At 39.9% G+C, this 20,680-nt stretch overlaps 2 protein-coding genes and 1 pseudogene across 2 annotated transcripts; all 3 read right to left on the reverse strand.

Annotated features, from left to right (window-relative positions):
* Window positions 1-5,186: 5,186 nt before the first annotated feature.
* Window positions 5,187-15,984, reverse strand: rbm5 (RNA binding motif protein 5). Its single transcript, XM_034219083.1, has 25 exons — window positions 15,844-15,984; window positions 15,574-15,615; window positions 14,615-14,792; window positions 14,349-14,504; window positions 14,122-14,191; window positions 13,666-13,739; window positions 12,924-13,007; window positions 12,565-12,625; window positions 12,136-12,201; window positions 11,868-12,028; window positions 11,606-11,703; window positions 11,362-11,449; window positions 11,105-11,173; window positions 10,750-10,816; window positions 10,513-10,607; window positions 10,284-10,401; window positions 7,481-7,569; window positions 7,195-7,371; window positions 6,919-7,059; window positions 6,739-6,825; window positions 6,412-6,597; window positions 6,231-6,305; window positions 6,024-6,127; window positions 5,807-5,936; window positions 5,187-5,704 (listed from the first exon to the last, which is right to left on the reverse strand). Exons 2-25 carry the CDS (start codon window positions 15,588-15,590, stop codon window positions 5,579-5,581), a joined length of 2,517 nt encoding a protein of 838 aa, XP_034074974.1. The 5' UTR covers window positions 15,591-15,615; window positions 15,844-15,984; the 3' UTR covers window positions 5,187-5,578.
* Window positions 15,985-16,843: 859 nt separating this feature from the next.
* On the reverse strand, window positions 16,844-18,146 carry brk1 (BRICK1 subunit of SCAR/WAVE actin nucleating complex). The gene is made up of 3 exons (XM_034219156.1): window positions 17,924-18,146; window positions 17,406-17,488; window positions 16,844-17,307 (listed from the first exon to the last, which is right to left on the reverse strand). The coding sequence occupies exons 1-3, from the start codon at window positions 18,039-18,041 to the stop codon at window positions 17,281-17,283; spliced, it is 228 nt and encodes a 75-aa protein (XP_034075047.1). The 5' UTR covers window positions 18,042-18,146; the 3' UTR covers window positions 16,844-17,280.
* A 133-nt stretch (window positions 18,147-18,279) lies between these two features.
* Window positions 18,280-20,411, reverse strand: LOC117548117 (annotated as a pseudogene).
* Between the last annotated feature and the right edge of the window lie 269 nt (window positions 20,412-20,680).

Consider the following 20,680-nt stretch of genomic DNA (forward strand, 5'->3'; position numbering starts at 1 on the left):
CCCCCCTAGCTACGCTGTTCCATGTAGGTTTTCGCCGCTTGTTTTCCTAGTAGGCTATCCACCTCACACACAACAGCAACAACGATTATCAGAGACTGGTTTGTCGGCATGACGGAATTACGCATAAATAGCACTGACTGAAGACTGGCATATAGCACTATTCCGCTAAAACAAAGTGCGTAAATCAAATATCCAAAGTAAGGACAGGGTGTGGCTCACACGTGTGTCTGTTGATTGGATTTGAGTATAAAACATACATTAAACACAAATGTGAGATACAACAAGTTACAACAAACTTTTTTTTTTCTCTGTCCGGATCACTTACGCACCAACAGCTATATGAGCACGCACACTGAAGGAGAAGCATATTGTCCGTTCTTACTTCACTCTCTAAACCTGTTATATCTGATTCAGCAGCTCCCAGCACGGAACAGACAAGGAGTGTGTAGAATGTGTAGAGCAATACTCACTTATGAGAGAACAAAAGCTGGGCACATGAAAAGATGAGGAGGTCATCCTTTGCCTCTGGCAGACAAATACATGAATTCACTAATTTACTTAAATTGCATATTTACACAGCAAGCTCAACTAAAGTCTCTGTCTCTATTTTGAGAAAATGCTGAAGATTGTTGTGTCATAGATCCTTGCAGATCTGAGTTCACCAATCTGTGGATGTGTACAAAGGAAAATAATAATGCAGACAGCATAATGAAACAGAATTGATTTGTCCAGCAGTGTGGAACATTGTCTTTAGATGATCCAAACATTGGCAGCATGAGAAGCTTTTATATTTAAATAACAATCAAACATAAAATGAAATACCAGAAGTTGCAATTCAGACTAAATCTGTATACACATACTGAGTATGAAATTGACATATCTGCAATGTGTTTTACAGTGTCATCACAGTAGCTTAAAGTGTCCACTAGTTTACCAAGAAACCACTTGGTAAAGTGGAAAGTTTCTAAGGTCTAAAAAATGTATTCGTGGAAATAACGTCTAGCGTCCCCTAGAGGCAATATTGGCTTACAGTTTTTTTTTAATTGCTCAGTTTCTCAGAACACTAAACACAATTCACAAAACCACACACCCACAGTGCAAAACACCTCATTTCTCCTGCCAAGTGAAGAACTGCACTCAAAACTACATAAACACTTACCAAATGCAAACTTTTGCACCAAATATAACTTCATTCATAATACTAGATGGTTTGACCACCCAGCTACACACTGCTGAGCATAATCTAAAGCACGTTCATCTGTTATGGGCTATGCTCTGCCTCTGTCCATAAAGGTTTCTGCAGAGAAAGATTGCTTGAGTTTACAGAAATACAGTAAATGAAGAAATACAAATTAGTTGTTGAAAGAAATCACATTTTATTCAAAAATAACATTGTGCAACATGCATCTCAGCACACAGCTACTATGCTTCGGATCTCTCTAAGTGTGATGGCATTGTTTGCCAAAACCCAGTTTGTAACTGCTGCTTCCTGTGCCTCATTGAAAATCCTTAGCCTTCCACCTCTTTGTTTCTCAGTCCTTCAGATAAACAACAAAGATATAGTGGTCGGTTCGTGTCTGTGTTGCATAAAAGTGAGTTTACCACAGTACATTGTGCAGGACTGTTGTACAGTTATAGTAGCAACATGCCAACAATTCAATTACAGTAATGAAGTAAATACGTTTCACACAACAGATATAAGCGCTGATATATCATGAATTATGCAGAGCTAAAACTAACTAACCTGTTTTCAAGTCTAAGTGTCCGGATTACAGAGGCGACAGTAAATCGGCTTAGATTAGGCTGAACCCTCCGTCCAGCCTCTCTCATCGTCACACCATGGTTGATAACATTCATTTCATTAGAGTACTCTTCTTTGTCCATGTCCTCTCCCTCCAGCTATATCTCCTCTCATTCTTCCTCCTCTCACTCTCACCCACCTCTTCCTCCTCCTCTCACTCTCAGCCCAGCTCTTCCTCTTCATCTTCCTCTTCCTCTTGCTTCAATGTTGGCTTCCATTGTTGCTGTAAGAAAGTACTCACCTGTGGTCTTTTTATAGTGTTAACATCCTGATTGATGAGCCAACAATTATGCTATCAGGTGTTTGGTCAGGTAGAACGTGTTTCTTGATTATTGGTCCATGTGTGAGGCATTTTGAATATCAGTGTTTTAAACCTGCTAACACGTGACTTTAGGTCAGATTCCTGTGTCTTACGTGGAGAAACGTGTGCAGTGGTTTGCAACAAGTGCCATGTTGATTTGCAAATTGTGAGAAAAGCTGAAAACGTGTTTAGAGTTTTGGAGATTGGAGCTGATGTTTTGCTCTTTGAGTGTCAGTTAAAATAATTGTGCTTTATGTATAATTTTAGTGTGTTAGCAATCGAGACAAACTGTAATGGAGTTAAGGGAAAATCATTTCTAACAGTTGGCCTTCTTCTTATCATCCTCTACACCTCCTTTAATAAGGTAATCTATGTTGTATCCTCCAGAGAAGGTTTAATGTGACCTTTCAGGATGATAGTCTCTGTTTCTAGAGACCAAACAAATGGTTTGACACTGGAGGCAAAATCAATGTCAAATTAACAATATTATAAAGACATTTTACCCCAAAAAATATCAAGATACTTGTATTGCTAATTATAAATGTATTTATAGTTAGAGACTGGTGCGAGTTGCCCTGTGTTTAAGTAACCGGCCTTCTCCAAAAAACAAAATACATGTAAAAGCTAAACCGCCAATTGTCTCACAAGGAGTGCTCTTAATGAAAAGTGTCTTCAGATAACTTCTGTTAGGATTTGGCATTATTTTTGTTAAAATTAGACTTGATATAATGTGACTGTTGTTTTCACCCAGATGATTAGAAGGCATTCAATTACCAGGTCCATCAGTGTCTGGCTTTCTCTCAGGAAATTGGATGCTTAACTCTGACTTGAATGTCATGGACATTTGTGGGAGGCACACACTGGGTTCAGAGACAGCACAGCACATACCTTTGAATATACTTTGTACAGTCTCTTATTCTACTGCACAGCAGGGTTTTTTAGGAGTAGTAGTATATTACGGCATTTAGCCAGTCGACAGAGATCAGAGCGGTCACAGAACAAAAGGAGGACATTATAAAACCCAGCTCTGAGTCAGACAGCTTCAAGCACTGTGGGACTTGTTGGTGCTTTCTGGCAGGCTCCCAGGTGGTATTTGACTAACATAACTAAGGCCTACTTTAAATTACATTTATGGAAACAGTTTGTCTTATCAAATGTGAAACATGTTGCCCTGAACTCCTGTCCCCTGCCTGCTCACACTACACTGCACTCTCCACACCAAAAGTGTGCCTTATCAATGTTAAGAACTTGCCCAGATCTTTAATTCACTTTACAGTTTATTTAAAAATAGTTTTATAGGCACCCTGGTATTAACTCGATAAAACATTTCCTTAGGGGTGGGTACTGGCTGCAGCGGCCAGGGTTCGAATCCGACCCGAGGCCCTATGCTGTCTATCATAATAAAACAGAATATCATTATTATCTTTTTATATTTCCATAAGCCCATCCATTGAGAGAGCGATATGGATCATCTTTCTCAAACTGTAAGATGTTTCTAAGAAAGTAGGGTGGGAATACATCAGCGTTTGAGTTTCCACCCAAAGACCACAGGAGTTAGGCCGTATTGCTAGAATATATTTATGTAACAGAGGTACATGTGAGGTTCCGAGCATTTCTCCCCAAGAGGGGAAAGTATCAAAGGACGAGGAACCATGAAGTCCATGAAATAACCCAAAGGATGCTTTGTATTATTTTCTATTGAGTAACACACTTTGCTTGTATAAGGACTCTCAGCACAGAGAGCAGTGAACTCAACACTTCTTTGTGTGGACCAACACTATCATTTGTAATTAAATTTGCAGGCGAAGGTGAATGCACTCTTACAGATCAGTTAAACAATGGAGCAGGATCCAGTAAATGGCAGTCATTCATTTTCCACTTACAGGATGTTTTCATTTTCTCCTCGTCTTGCACAAACAAAGACCTTGAACTCAAAGGGCAATGATCTCTTTAATCAAGATATATATATAACACAAGTGGATGTTTTCTTCATCCTAAACTAAAGAGGGTGGATGAGGAGAATAAAAGTGAGTTATAAAATGGCAGTGGAGATTGGTTAAATAGAGCAGTTCTTTAGTGCAGTGATTTATCTTTAAAAGAAAATCAAAAACCACTTATCTAAATACTCTAATTATTTTATATACACTTATAATACAATCTTCACAGATCCTCAAGGATAAAGACTTCAATAGTGTGTATATTATGGCAGAAAAGTACCTTAAAAGTTTAAGACACGAGAGCACCAGAACAATTTTCATCCTGCAAAAAAAAAATACTGTCAGTTTAACATGATAATCATGGAATCTGGGTATGTATTCGTGTCACTTGGAAAATGTACTTTTGGTGTTGGCTTCAAAAGAAGATTAGAGTGCAAGGTCAACAACCAAATTAGAGGAGCGGGAAAACATTTGGTGTCCTGCTGAACCTCAGCAGGGTGAAGGCCAGTCAGCGCAGGCTCTACACCCGAGTCCTCTAGTGCAAGGACAGCCTCACTACAACACTGTTCACACAGAACACAAGCTTACAGCTACATGTTCTATAGTTTAAATGCTGTATTGGAGATGAGGCAGGTCATGTAGTCAGCACAATAAACAACATGAGCAAGTAAGCACCCTCTCTGGGATTAGAGCGCTTATAAGACTAACAATCCTGTTCTTGAGCCACTATTGAAATAAGTCCCAACAGGTAGTGTTTTAATAAACCTGGATCATTCTACATTTAACAAGACATGTGTGATTTCATGACTCAAAACTAGACTACTAGAGTTTGTATTCACAAACCAACTGCAGTTCCATTATCCAACATTTTCTTTAAAATCCGGGACATATTACTGCCATACAATTCTGACCATTGCAAAATCATTGTTCCCCATTGGCAGTATAACATTTCACTGCAATCAGACACCACTGAGAAATATATAAACATGTGCTACCTAGAACCGCCCTCCCCTAACATCCTGTGCAGTGACAGGGATCCTTATTGGCCTTCTTTTTAATTTTATGAATTAATTGCACCTACTGTATATAGGACGGCGATTAAACAGCCACATTAATACAACTTCAAAAATGTGTAGAGAAAAGGAAATTCATCATTTATCACGTATGCAATTTATTTTCTGTACAAACAGAGATTTTTGTATAAACTGTACAATTGTTTTTAACATGCTGAGGAAACGATGGCAATAAACAAAAGAACTATGTAAACAAGAGAGTGTGAATTTTACTTTGTACAATTTATAAATTATATTTTCACCAGGTTTATATGCCTCAAATACAGATTAGTTATATAGTCAAGTCTAATCATTTTGACGAAAGACATCCTACAGAGGGTGAAATGAATAAAGGGAGAATTTCTCTGTTGCCTCCATGCCAATTCGCTTGCCATTGTTTAGGCAGACATGGTGGAGGTCCACATCATAGAGAAGCAAATCATCGGCAGGCCACGACAGTTCATCATTTCATTTTGACACCAACGGCTTATTCCAATTCAGTGAAGCGAGCAAACATGGCTTTGCGGACCGCGTCTTTGTACGTGTCTGCAGCAGTGAGGCTGTAGTTGCTGCCTTTAGTGCCAAGTCCAGCTCCCTTTGTTCTCAACTGTGCCTGGGGGGGGGGGGGACCAAAAACGTTAGTACCTTTTAGAGATAAACAGATATTGATGCTGATTGGTACTGGACACAGACACCAGGTAATTGTCGTGAATACCTCAATTGGTGTAGTGATGCCCTGCTGGTTGCGCCCGAGCCCTTTACCCTCCTTCCATCCCATGGCCTGCAGCATTTTGTTCCCGATGTTGTCGCTGTTAAGGCCGTCTTTAGTGGGCTGTTCGTAGTTACTGCACAGGGAAAGGGCATTGATTTAAACATTACGAAGAATGGACTGGAAACAGTTTATAAAGAAAATAATTAAGAAAATGGCTTACATGACTGGTGGTGCAGGTTGACTGAACTTCTTCTTTTTGGGCGCTGGGGGTTCAGGGATGCCATATTTTTCCCTTCTCTCAGCTGCACGGTCTCTGTATTTCAGCTATTTACCAGCAGGATCAAAACAGAAATATAAGATACAGTCACACCGAGTGGGGGAACAATATGACTCACTCGCAGCTGAGTGATTCTGTTTTGAAACAAACCTCGGTTTCATTTCTCTCCAACTCTTCGAGCTCTGCTTCGGTCATTTTAGATCTTCTGAAAATCTCAAAGTTTTTCTAGAAACGATCAGATGAATACACCAATTAGTTAATGGTCTTATGGCTTTATGGATTGATACTTTAGACTTCCATTCTAAGGCCTGAAGACGTTGTGTGGTGTTACCTTGTGGAGGTCAGATAGCTGCTGATGGCGAACCAGACTCTCCTTGTTGGGGAACTGTCTCCTACACAGCAAACAGGCCAGCTTCTTCCAGTCCGTCATCTTGTCCTGGCCTCCTTCTCCACCGTCCGGCTCCGATACCAACTCCTCGGGGTCGCTGTCTCCACTGTAAGCTGCCACCAGGCCACACTAACAGATGGACGGAGGCGGGTGTAAGTGTTGTTTACGTGAATCATATACGCTAATAAATATATTTATAATGCACTTAAATATGTTTGACAATCACTTCTTTAATACTAAAAACTAAAGGAAATGTAGAAAAACATTCACCTTGGAAGTGTTGGCTGAGCTGGCTGGGGGCTCCTCCTCGGGGCCCCTCTCTACCTCTGGCATTAGTCTGTCTAGACTTCCAGTCGGCTAAAGAAACAAAATGAACATAAATGAGCGAATCCATGGCTAAAACATGCAGTAGCAGAGAACTATGTCAGATATGAAATCCTTCTGGATTACCTTCTTCTCAAACAGTATGAAGCCAGCGTCAGCAGCGGCCGCCTCCTTCCTCTCCTCATGACTAACGGGCTGAAAGCCTCCCTTGAAGTTGTCTTTGTGCTTGTTGAGACTTTTAGCCCACCGTTCCATGTCTTTGGCAATCTGAAAGAATCAACAGAAAAGAACAATAAGTCTAACATTTCAAAAAGATTCAGATAAGGCTACATACAGTTCAAGAAAGGAAAGGCCACATGCATAATAGACAATATGTCTGAGGTAGGAATCATATCACAATACCTGCTGAGCAGTCTTGCTTTTGGGCTTTTCCTTTTTCTCTTTGCCCTCTTTAGGCTCCTTGCTGCCTGATGCTGCGTTATCGTTCGCTCCAGCAGAGGCGTCGGTTGAGACAGGAACGTACGTTTGCTTCTCACTGTCCCAGTACAGATACTGCTGAGTCTGAGAGTTGTAGTAATACTGAAAAGAAATGAACACCAATGTACATCATAACAAAGTAAACTCCTGTGACTCTTAACAACGCGACAGACACCACGTGACCTACATTTGGTGTTGATGGCATACTTACATGAGTGGTAGGGTCATAGTAGAGGCCAGTTTGTGGATCATAATAGTAGCCAGAGGACTCATCGTACTGATAGGAGGACGTATCAGGGGCTGTTGATGTTAAAACAATACACTGTTAACTTTTTCAGTTACTAGTATTACTAGGTTATCATTAGGGGTGCACCGAATGGGAAATTCTTGGCCGAAACCGATACCGAAAATAGGAAACAGTTGGCCGAAAACCGAATGCCCGAAAATGATTAATAGAAATATATATATATAATGTATACATTTTTTACCAATGTTGTTCAGCTACCTGATTATGGAAATAGACATGATTATGGCAAAACTTAACTTAAATAATAATCACTATTATGGGTCCATAAAACATTTATTCAGCACTTTTGAATGCATACAGTACATTTATATATGTCATGTATTATTGCTAAAAAACATTATATCGCAGTCTTAGTGTCGCCAACTCGTTTCTAATATGCAAAGACAACAAATGCGTCTATGATGTATTTTCGATCAGACGAGATCTCTCTCCCCCGTCTGTATGCGAGGGGGCGGGGCAGTTTACACACACGCAGCTGCTACATGCAGTGGAGCACACTGCGGAGATGGCGGAGAGAACGCGCTCCGAGGTGTGGTTAAACTTTACCCGTCTCGATGTGGAGAATACTTGTTACCATAAGTGCAATAAGAGTTTAGCATGTAAGCACGAGCAATTTGTCTAAACATTTAGCAAAAGTGCACCGCATGCAGACGGAGGAATGTACCGGGTTCGACCGTCTTTCTAGCAGCTCTGTAGCCCCATCCACGAGTAACGTTTCCACGTCAGGTGTTATGTATGCTAGCAGCAACACACGGAGTTAACTCCATGATACAAACATGGGTTAATGATTAGAGGAAACTGAGTTATTTAGTTTGTTAAAATTTCAGCTATTCTGTTTACAGTCTGTCATCACATTATTTAATACGATTTGTTAAAGGCTCAGGGCAATCTCGATGACAAAGGTCAATGTCCCCCCCCCCTGTGAGCCAGCCGCGAGCATGGTAGCCGCGTCTTTATTACGTCATCACAACAACACGTTAGGTTACCAACGTAAGCCTGTTCTGACATTCGGTGATATTTTTTCGGTGCTAAAACCCTTTCGGCCGAAAGCCGAAAGGGCCTTTTTAACCATTTTCGGCCGATAATTTTCGGTGGCCGAATATTCGGTGCATCCCTAGTTATCATCTCACAAGCTTTCCCAGCTGAAGTCATTTTAAAAAGGCAACTGTTTTTGAATGTTAAGCTCTAGCTAAGCCTCAGCAGTAATGCAAAGCTGTCTGTCATCTGAAGGACTGGCTGTGGATATTGCTTTGATCAGTTTGATATTCACAAAATGCCTGTTCAGGGGCCTCATTTATAAACGGTGCGTACGCTCAAAAGATGGCGTACGCCAGTTTCTACGCAATGTTTGCGATTTATAAAAAAAACTAACTTGACTGGAAAACGTGCGGTCCTCCACGCAAACTCTGACCCATGCGTACGCACTAAGCACAAACACGGGAGAGACGAGAAACTGCGACACCGTTGGCAGAAGGAAGAATGGAGAGAAATATGTGGAAATAATACCATAAATAAAATGTTACCTCTCATTTATCATATATGAAGAATTCATTTGCAAACATTGATTAAAGCCAATCTTAAAATGATTTAACAAACGCTTGTTTGAGACTCCTCAGTGCACACAAAACATAACTTGGAGAAATAAATACGGAAATGTTATTGATCATCCCTAGATTATGTTCTCTTGTTAAGAAATGTTTTCTCATAAATGATGCGTTAAGCAGAAGGACAGAATTACTTTAAACTGACGCTGTGTTGCATTTCTATAGGTTGTATAGGAGCATGGTTTTATATACCATCATGTTTTATGCCGTTCGCCAATTGCCTACTTGATAAGTCGCTCGTAACACACAGGAGGTATGGAAACTAAGAAAACCATATGTGGTCAATTGTACAGCTGATATCAACACATTAGTTTCCTTTAACTGGTGGACTATGGATATATAGTTGCTGATCGACAGCTGGAACACAAACCACCAAATACAAAAACATAATTCAGATCCAGTCGTCATGACTCCACTCCGGGGGGATTCCCCGATCATTTCTTACACTTTCTCATAAAGGGGTGTCTCCTGTCCCCGGTACAAACACACTGCCTGAGGAAGGCTATGTGTATTTTTTTTGTCATTAACCTTTTTCGGACCACTTATTTATTTATGTTGGTGACGATCCGACCTCCATGCTGCTACTCTGGTTCAAACGGCATCCACCAAACAATGTGATTTATCTCCACCTCCCCACAATAACCCACATCTGACACGGTGTGAGATGTCTTTTTTAGCTGTTCTGTCGTCATTTCCTGCTTCTTCATAAAGTCAGTCAAAATGAAGGAATGGGCGTTTCTTTGACCATTTATAGGCAAATATGGGCGTTACGTGAAGCCGGCAAAAGCTGCGCCGCATTTCGAGTCGATTGTGATTTATAAAAAAGGGAAACCGGCGTAGGATGTGCCGTACGCAGTCTTTTATGAATCGGAAAATGTCTGTGCGTATTTATTTGCTTTGTCCTACGTAAGCAACGTTCCCACGTCAATCCTACGCTAGGCTTTATAAATGAAGCACCAGGTCTCTGTGTTCCAAGCTTCCCCAGGGAAACACTAATATACATGCGTTATATGAACACGCATGTCGGTGATCTGTGGAGGAGTTTATCTTAGTGCACATCACACTTCAAACTGGACATGTGGAAATAAATAGTGTTCTCGTACCAGAGCTGGCTTCAGCCGACTGTCCTGAGGTTTGTAATCCAGGAACATATGAAGCGTCTATGCCGGGAAGATGTCCTGAGTGGGCGTTAGCCTCCATTTGTTGGGCAAGCGACAATGCCTGAAAATAAATAAATGGTTATTTAGAGAATGTTACACTATGCATTCTGATTGAAGTAGTAGAGTATTATTACTAGTGTAATTACAGAATTACAAAAACCGTGTGTGTCACCTGAACAGCTGGATGGGCCATCATATGGGGTGGGTAGACTTGTGCACCATGTGCTATTACTACTCCAGCTGGAACCATCTTTACTCCTGGGGCCGCTAAAATGTAAAAACAAAGCTGCATGTTAGCGGATAAAAAGCTATTTAAGGCTCCATTTCACTAATAGAGAACCGTGACATTGCACAATGAAGGGTCAGTAACTGCAGCAACATCTGTGGAAGGCGTGAGAGCCAATCTTACCTCCTAGAATCCCGTTTCCCTGGGAGGTGCTGGCTACTGCTGCCTGCTGGTAGAATGCCTGGTAGTCCTACAAAAAGTCATTCATTCCATTAAAACCTAACCGTGGTATTTTTTCAAATCAAATTAGGATGTAGTATCCTACCGATGTAAAATGTGTAACGCTTTTATGATGTACAGATACAGCATGGTGTCTTATATAATGGTCATTAAGCATGTGTTGTAGTCTTCTATAGCTGCCACTAGATGCTACTACAGAGCCATGAGTTACTAAATGCACCATTAAAGCAAACCCATTGAAACCAATCACAAAGTATCTGCTCTCAAGTTACAATGTTGGTTCATTTGTTCTACTGACCTGTGCCCTTGGAGTATAGCCTTCTTCCAGGTAGTTGTACTCTGACATTACATCTGTGCTCTGCTGGGGCTGGAGAGGTAAAGCAGTGGTTATGAGCCTCTAACTTTGACACTGGGAGATTCAAGATTCAAAGGTTTATCGTCATAACACAACTACGGTGTAATTATGTCATGTATGAAAAACTTAGATCGCAGGTTCCTCAACAGTGCAATTCAATATATGATAAATAGCCGGATGTTGACAATAAAGTGACCCACCTGACTTGAAGACCACTGGGCTGCAGCGATGGCTGTGCTGGCCACGGAGAAGGCACTGACACGGTTCCCGTCAGGCAGCAATAAGTCCCTGACAAAGGCAAAGGGAAGAGTTAGCAAACAAACAGTTATTCCCACCTCTGAAGAGTGTGGGCGATTCTGTTATTTAAAGTGAAGGATATAAAAAAGTAAAGAACATAGAATAGATGTAGGTAAATCTTTGGACAATTCACACTATTATACTCACTTTCTAGCGCTTTTAGCAAAATCCACCCCAATGGTTTTCCCATCCAATTTTAAAGGCGGCTGCAGTCCCTGTAAGATGGTTAGCAGCTGAGAGGCCTCCTGTGAAAGGGAGGGATATTCAGACATCAGTGAGGCAAGTTCATCAACGAGAAAAACGATACGAAAATCTCAGGACTAACACCACGGGAGGCCAAGTGGAAGGCAGTACACTCGTTAAGTGGTTGGTTTTAACAGTAAATTGTACATGTTAAAAAATAACTCACCAGAGGGGAGGACAGCTGTACAAAGGCAAAGCCTCTGTTCTGGCCTGTCTGCTTGTCCTTTATGAGGCGGATGTTGTTAGATGAAAGATTAGCATATGGTGCCAGGGCCGTCAAGATGGCTTCTACGGTGGCCAGAGAAGCTATATTTCTCAGGATGATTGCTGTGAAGGGAAAAAAAAGACTATTTAAGAAAAATCCTATAAAAAAGGTTAGCAATATTTTTTGTTTCTAAACAAGCAGGATGTTTCCTCTATAAAAGAGTCCTTACTGTCGCCGTAGAAATCTCCGCCGGGCTGAGTTTCTGTCGCTCCAGTATTATTGCCATTTTCACTGTCTGTTGAGGAAATCACAGAAGAGAAATAATGCATTAACATAGCGGTCCGGAATGTGTTATCAAGAAACTGGAAATTGGGTTTAAAGTGTTGCGTCAAAAAGTGTCCCTATCCTTAAGGTAGTGTTTAAAATATAGAGCCTTTTCCGTGAACTCTATTAAATATTTTGTTCCAATTTTGTATTATTGTCAGGTAGCAAGGAAATAAGGCATGCTGTTTCCTATATGCACTTAACCTACATCCATATCATTTGGTTTACTAGGCCTAACACCAAAAACACAAACTTTGCTTTGCATCCCAGCACTGTTGCCTCAGGCTGCGCGGATGTCTGCAGTCTTTGGCCTCTTGTTGATTTAACTACTTACCGGCTTTGGTTGCTCCACACCTGAAGCACTTCAGCCTCCTCCGGAAATTGTACAGGCCACACTGCAAGTAACCGTTCACATCATTTTTATTATACACCTACTAACGCCCTGAACAGAGCTGCCTCAGAAAACAGGCAACTATATTGGTGCAGCATACCATACTTACCTGAGACACAACCTAACCGTTTCCGCTTATTCAAATGTAGGTGTACCACAAAGTAAGCTAACAGGACTGCAACAATTGTAACTTATGGGCCTAGCATATATACTTATACGAATGTGGGTCAGTGTGTGAAGTGTTCTGTAGTAGCATGGTTCGAATAATGTAGCCATGAAACCAAGATATATTATAAACTTACAGTGTTGCAGAGCCAGTCTTCATACTTGTTTCTGGGGTGACTGTAGTGCATGTCCACGCTTTTCCCCTTGATTGTCAGACGTTTCTGAAAGAAGACAACAAAAGTCAGTCAACCATTCTTGGGAATAATCTTATCAATAGAGCAAGCAGTGTTGGAAGGGAGAGAAGGGGGAGAGGGACCCCCAACAGATATCCTTTGTGTAAAAGACAGGCACATGATGTATGTGAGCATGATGTGTAGAGGGTTTAAGGTGTTTGGGACCCGAGTGCCCAGGCTGAGCTGGAGCAGAGTGTACAATGTGACCCTAACAGACATTTCTGAGTGCTTTTAAGAAGAAAAAAGGAAAAATGGAAGCTACAAATATCCTCATCTACTGAGTTTTAGGCTAAAAAAATAATAGGCTGAGCTTACATCCAACTCAGAAATATCACTGATGACTATCACCAAGTAAGGATCTTGAATGCACATACAGGAGAGAACCTCTCAATACGAGTTAGCTTTGCTAATACTATGACAATTAACAAAATATAATGTATAACATTAAGTTGTAAATCATGTATTTAAGTATCTCTAATAATGTAGAAAAATCACATATTTCTGCTTTCTGGCATACAATCCATGACTTTTTTTCAAAAGATCTGTAATTTCTACACCACTAATTCAATGCACTTAGGTTGCCTTTTGGGTTATTTTTTTCCAGATCCCCAAGATTAAAAACTAGACTTGGCGATTGTGACGCAACCTGATTGGTCTCCATCCATCGTGTAGCATCTTGCAAGTGATAAAAGTCCACGAAGGCGAAACCACGGCTTATACCTAGAGACAGCATTCAAATATAGACGGGAGGCGTGTTAGTTAAGAGTCCATGGGCATATTATTCAAACTCTTCCACAAACTGCTTCATGACCCAGGCACTGTTAGGTAAGGCCACTCTTTAAGAGTTTTACCATAGCAACATTTCCTGTTGAATATCGTTGTTTTCTGCCAATTACGTTTCTGTTTAAACAGTTTTTCTTGCTCATACTTACCTTTTAAAGTTCCTTAGTAAACTGAAATGATAAGTCTTATAGAAACATCTTAAATCCTTGATACTATTCTCTGCTAGCTGCTATGGGAAAATGGGTCTGAATGGAAGCAGATTTGTCCTATGGTCAAAGACTGGGGGGAGGCTGAGGTCCGTCATATTTCAAGGTCTCACCTGTTTTCTTTTTCATCAGCCTGACATCCACTGGCTGTGGACCCTCCAGTTGGTCTATGGAAAAACAAATCTGAAAAAGAACGAGACAGTATGTTAATATTATGATTTGAAACCTAACCCCCTTAAATAATACAGTACTTCTAACAGAATGAGTAGTGCACACAGATTTAACCAAAGGAAAAACACTTAAGAGGTTGCATATCTGCAAAAGAAAGCTACAAACTTACATCGTCTTGAGTGATATGAGGAGAGAGACCCCAGAGCATGATAGTCTTGCTCTTCTTATCGTCCCCAGGCTCCCTTCTGTAATCCTCTGGGAAGTCTCCATCAGAGTGATACCCATCTTCTGATCTATCACTGTTACGTCGTTTCCTTTCTCTTTGCTTTAGAACAAACAAATCCGTGCATCAGTTAATTGTGAAACCTGTTCTGTTGACAGTATTTTTACTAATACATTATACTGCCAATAATTCGAGAACTATAGAATAACTACCTCTGGACTGTCTCTTGTTGGTCGACGATCTCCTTCAAACCGATCACTGCGTCTCTCTTCGCCCCAGCGGCGCTGGTTGTGATCACGCTCTTGGTCCCTCTCTCGTCTATCGCGCCATTCTGGATCATCCCGGGGTGCGTCAGAGCCATATCTACCGCTACGCTCTGTTCGACTTAGCCTATTAAGGAGGACATTGAAAAGCACGGCAACACATCAGTAAAACTAGCCTGCAATTGTACAATATGTCTTAGAATATGATTTAAACAACTACTTTTGTATCAAACTCGCCAAAATGTGTTCTTAATTGATATTACACATAGAATGAACCTTAATTAATTCCTTTTGTTCGGAAAATGTCAAAAACTTCCATTAAATGCTGCAACATTTACAGTGTTTGTTGGAGTGCTTATGTGTAGAATGTTTGCCTTTACGTTTACATCAATCTATGATTTACAAACTTTATTTGTAGTCTTCTGGTACACAAAAACCACACATGAATTATTTTGAATATTTGCCACTTACATTGTGTTGGTTAACCCCACCCTAGAGGACACTTTCTTACTCTTTAAATGATAAATGCAAGTTTTTGCTGGGTGTGTGGAATGAAGAAAGTAAGACACAAGTTTTGACATCCCAACTGTTTTCATCAAATTAGCTTTACATTTATGAAAACATTTGATGAAGTATCATCATATTTTATTTTTCAATCACATTTGTATTTGATCAAATCCAGTATGTATTACTTGTTGTTAGATTATCCCCTATAAAGATAACTTTACAAGTTAACTGTTAAACGTACTTATGACAAGTGTTAATGCATGTGTTCTTGGTGCCGTGTAACGTTCGCTTTCTTTAGAAGAGGCATTTAAACTTAAATTAAAATGAACACTGCCATTTTAATTAGCCACACTTACTATGGGCGACAGCGACAGGGCTTAACGTGACTAACAACTACTCACCTTTTATCTGCTCCCATTGCTCCCAAAAGCACCCGCACGACTCTAGAAAGAAAGCAAGCCAAGACTTTTGATTTAAAATGCTGTGTTTTGAGTGAATACGCATGCCTAAAAACGGTTCCACTAAAACCGAATTGGCTGAATTAACTATGAGCACAACCAACTGCTAATAGACCATAACATGGATCAGGCCTAACGTCAGCAAACACACGTTACTTTAGCGAGAAGCCATATAAATGTTTCAATTTCCTGTGTGAAAGTGCAATGACTCACCAGTGCAGTTTGCTAATAATGTTTTTACCCACTAGTAATTTATCAAAAATGTAATTGAAAAATCGTGGGTAAAAGACTCATTTCACGTTCAAGGACTAAGCACAACACTACGACTGCACCTTCTTTGTCCCAAGATGCATTGGTGTTTTACCCGGTGCATTATGGGAAGTAGGAATATTTCGCCCCGTGTTTGCCATACAGGCAGCACTTAGTCCTTTTGGTTCAAATATATGCTCTCAGTCTCATTAGGCTTGTGACTTAACTTTTTCTGCCGTCCACAATGTTGACTGGTTAAGTTAAGGATTCAAATTACAGAACATAAACAGTTGGGGCTGGAGCGCCAAGTTGTTAAAGCTGTGTGTGTGCCTGCCTAAACTAAAACAAAAGTGCTGCCTACCAGACAAAAGTAAGGGTAAATACACACGTATATCTTGTTTTCGGCCATTTTAATGGGTTTTCAGTGTTTCAGTTTGCCATTTTTGCAAAATATTGTTTTTGTTATCATATGATCCTGTAAAATGTGCAACAATTCCGTTTAATACGTTCACTGGATTGCATTGTAAAGTTAATTGCAATGAACTGACCTGCTGAATATGACTCCTAAATCCAAATTACTGGTGAAAGTGAAGCTATTTAATTCCTTGTTTGTCTTCACACTCACAAAACTATACTAATGTATTGTTCTTTTGTTCTTTAAAACAAAAATATATTATTAAACGTTTTATTACATCATTGATGCCAGTGATGTGTACTATTTCACTGCATCCCACTAATCCTGGAGTTTCAATAACAATTTGACTCCATTTGTTTTGTTTGCTTTCCAGCTCTTGCACTGTACATTTGTGTATATTTAGTTGTTTGTCTTTATTTTGAATATTGCTATTGTCTTGTCTGTTTGATTATATCATGAGCTACTGATATTTAAAAGTCTTTCAATGTGTCAACGTACCTGGTCACTGATTTTTTAACCTACTGAGGTAAAATACAACATGAAACAGAATTTGTTTTTATCATTTATTACAGTATTTAAAACCTGATACATCACCACACAGTTCACTGTACAAGCAGGTCCTCAATTAAGATGACTAGACAATTAATTGTTCTTGGCACACAAGGATAACCCCTTTCATAAATCTTAAATGTGGTAATGACACTGTATACAACACACATTGTGCTGACAACAGATCCATAATTGAGCTCCAAAATATTTGTTAATAATACATATGGAGCTAATATTTGTTTTGTAACAAGTCACTGAAACCCAAGTCAGACCCATATGTTATTGAGAAGAAAAAAAAAACACAACCATATAATATAAAAATGGTCCACAAGGTTTCAAAAAAAGTAAGGGTGGAATCCATCACACTTATTCAAAAAAAAATCAGGGAGGTGGGTGGTCAGGTAGCTCATGGATGTTATGCACTCCCATGATGATGTCTAGGTCAAGGTCTCTCCTTTCGTCACCTGTAACGACACATAAAACATGATGTAATGTTTATATTATTTGAAATATTATATAGAAAATGCATTGACATTTTTAAATTGCATTGCAGTATACTTACTCTCGCCTCAATGTATTCAATCCTCCTCTCCAACGCTGTGAGCTTCTCATTGAGGGTGGCCAATCGTGATCGACACGACATATCTGAAGAGGAAACATTGTAATTAGCATGTAACGATCACCAATCACACATTTAACGTTAGCATTGATCAATTGACATGAATTAATAGTGTCACTGTTACTGGATTGTTATGCTTCTGCTGGTATAACGCAGCCGAGCAGCGTTTGCATTGGCTTCACTGCCCTGTATCCACGTTAATTCAACTATTTCAACATTAGTCTTTTGCAATTGTTATGTTAGCTGCCCAATACTCGCCACCAAGCAGTTATTATATGTATAAGAGGGAACAATAACCAGCTCTCAGCTAACGATAAAGCTAACTGGGAGTGGCCACTGAAAGCATCAACATCAATGCTAGCAACAGCTGAGCTAATGTTAGCAGAAGTAGCTAGCTGTTCATCACATCCGCGTTAGATGGTTACTCACGGTATCCACATTAGTGCTATTAAAAAGCTTACCAAATGAGTTAAGGAAGTCGGCGATTTTTTTGATGCTGCTCGTTATCACTTCTATGTACTCTCGATTCGCCCAATCTTGGTGAATCTCTCTCTGCACTGGATCTTCCTGGCCAGCCATTTTGGAGGAGTTGAGGTTTAATAGCGCAGCGTTCAATCAAGGATAGCCCCCTGCCTTCAACCAGGAAGAACAGCAGAGACTAGTGCCGCTGTTTCTGTTTTCAATATTGGGGAAGTAATTATTACTAATCACAGACTACTTTTAAATAACACATTTTGCATTATTCAAATGATGACACTCATTGTAATAAAAAAAAAGGGCCCATAGTTATTGGCTGAATATTATATTATTGGATTATAGTTATGGATGCTGTGTTTATCACTTTATTGCTCTGATAAATAATTAGCTTTTTCATTTAACTAAAGTTATGCAACACAAGTTATAGGAGCTCTGCTGCCTGTGCCCCTTGGTAGTGGAGTAGTAGCCTATAGTGTACCAATACATTATGAAAATGCTCAGTATATTACCTCAAATACAGTACAGTTGAGTAAATGTATTAAGTTACTGTTCACCTTTGTTATTGTGGCCACCACATTTGTATTTTGCAGCTCTGCATACAGTATACAGAAATGGCATTACATTTTTTTTAATACAATCCAATGAAGAAAATGGCCATGTGAGTTATACAGTCAGGCAGTTAGTATTTTACATGTTCATCAGAAACTCCCCACAAAACTTGTTTAAAAGAGTGTCTTCATTGAGTAAAGAGGCTGAACTACCATAGTGTACTGCACAGTACACATTTAGGGGTGCATGCTATTACAATTGTCTTCAACTAGGAAGGTGGAAAAACATGATGAAATACCCAAAACAAACAGATGTGTACTGATTAATCTTTTTGACCAGGCTAGTCTGTGTGTTGTAACAAACTTTAATTGACCCTCTTAAGTAGCTTTTTAATATCTGTCTCAATGTCAATGGTAAGGACATTTCTGCCGTATCGCTTGTGAGGCTCTCCATCAGGGCCAACCAGGAACTTCTCAAAGTTCCAGGAGACGTCATTCCTACTAACAGGACTCCAAATTATGAACTTTGGGTCGGTCATAAGAGCCATGGCATCATCACAGGGAAATGGAAGCTTTTCCTTCAGATATACAAACAAGGGATGTGCATCCTTTCCATTCACATCCACCTTTTCAAGGAGTTGGAAATTAGGTTCAAATCCATTGCCTGGACGGATATACTTCAGAGACCTTAGAATTTCATCATTCTTGCAGTTCTCCTGTTATAAAAGAGATAGTGACATTACATTAATATTGTATGGGCATAATGCAATCGGGTTGATGAAAGCATCCAGAAGTTTTTATGTTATCGTATTCTACTTTATACTTATAGCCTACTATGCTGTATGTCTTTTTTTTTTTCTTAGTTAACATTAAGCTGTCTTTGGCTCTTTACGGGGAGCTATAGGGTCGCCGCTTCAAGTCCCCGAACAGACCTAAATGTGGAGTGTGGACTGCTACTTGGAGAGGTCCCAGTTCACCTCCTGAGCCCTGCCGGTGTGCCCTTGAGCAAGGCACCGGAAACCCCCCTCCCCCCCACTCCCATTACTCGATGGGCACTGTGCAATAGCTGCCCACTACTCCTAGTACTAGGATGGGTTAAAAGCAGAGAACACATTTCACTGAGTGTTCTGTGTGCTCTGCATGTGTGACCATTACATTATCGATCTATCCATCTATCTATAGATCTATCTATCTGACAGCTGAAGTAAGTGGTTATTTTGTACAGACTCAGGTTCTACACTAAAAATGATCACCTAATAATTCAATATAAGGGACCATTATAGAGTGGGCTACTACTACCCAACAGTATATAAAGTAGGTATAATTGGGTTTTACAACAAAACTACAGCAATGCATTAGTAATAACAACACACAACATTAACACATCTGAACCATAGAGATCTGAACACCTAACCCAAACACGCACACACATCCGCTGATTAAATTAGCCTGCAATGTAGCCTACATGTTTCCTTTTGTGCTATGTTCTGATTTACTGATCTATCATATGTCTATGATATACAGATAGGCTTCATTTATCTATGTTATGTCCTTGAGGGACATTGTGTTCAAAATATTTAAAATCCTACCATGTGTAAACAGTAGCCTATATCAACCTACCTACCTGATGTCCAAACTGATTACAGGGCACACCCAGAATAACAAGTCCCTTTTCAGAGTACCGCCTGTTGAGCTCGTTCATCTGAGTGTAGTGTGTTGTTGTTCCTCAAAGAGACGTCACATTCTCAATGAGAACAACTTTGTCCATCAGGGCAGAAAAACTAAAGCTTTTTCCAGACAGCATCTTAGCTGTCAGGTCGTAAAACCTTTTCACATTGCCTGCCATACTCACAAATTCCGGATGGATTACAAAATCAAGTAGATTTAAGGAGAAAGAAACGTTCAGTTTATCTGAGCTGGGCGGTCCAATGTTATCAAGTTCCTTTTAAATCCAACCCTCATTTTTTTTAATGGGCGGGACAGGTTGCATTTCAAATTACTCTCAATGCTGATTTTTTTCTGATTTATTACAAATGTTCTTTGTGTTGTTTTCAATACCCAGACGATTCTATCGCAAACGTTGTGAGAGATCATAATTGCAATTCTAAACTCAGAACGCCATCAAGGTATAGCCAGTTTACCATCATCATGCCGCCCAGTTAACATGAATTATTACCCAAATATGGTAAATCA

The sequence above is a fragment of the Gymnodraco acuticeps genome, unplaced genomic scaffold (genome assembly GCF_902827175.1).
Source record: "Gymnodraco acuticeps unplaced genomic scaffold, fGymAcu1.1, whole genome shotgun sequence".
Lineage (NCBI taxonomy): Eukaryota > Metazoa > Chordata > Actinopteri > Perciformes > Bathydraconidae > Gymnodraco > Gymnodraco acuticeps.

What these genes read in the sequence shown, in the direction of transcription:
- rbm5 (XM_034219083.1), bottom strand. An exon ending in GCTGATGAAAAAGAAAACAG is followed by an intron (nt 13,740 to 14,121) that starts GTGAGACCTTGA and finishes TGCTGTCTCTAG; the next exon opens with GTATAAGCCGTGGTTTCGCC. An exon ending in GATGGATGGAGACCAATCAG is followed by an intron (nt 13,008 to 13,665) that starts GTTGCGTCACAA and finishes GTCTTCTTTCAG; the next exon opens with AAACGTCTGACAATCAAGGG.
- brk1 (XM_034219156.1), bottom strand. Translation starts at nt 18,041, where the DNA reads ATGGCTGGCCAGGAAGATCCAGTGCAGAGAGAGATTCACCAAGATTGG. An exon ending in CGACTTCCTTAACTCATTTG is followed by an intron (nt 17,489 to 17,923) that starts GTAAGCTTTTTA and finishes TTTCCTCTTCAG; the next exon opens with ATATGTCGTGTCGATCACGA. An exon ending in TTGAATACATTGAGGCGAGA is followed by an intron (nt 17,308 to 17,405) that starts GTAAGTATACTG and finishes GTGTCGTTACAG; the next exon opens with GTGACGAAAGGAGAGACCTT.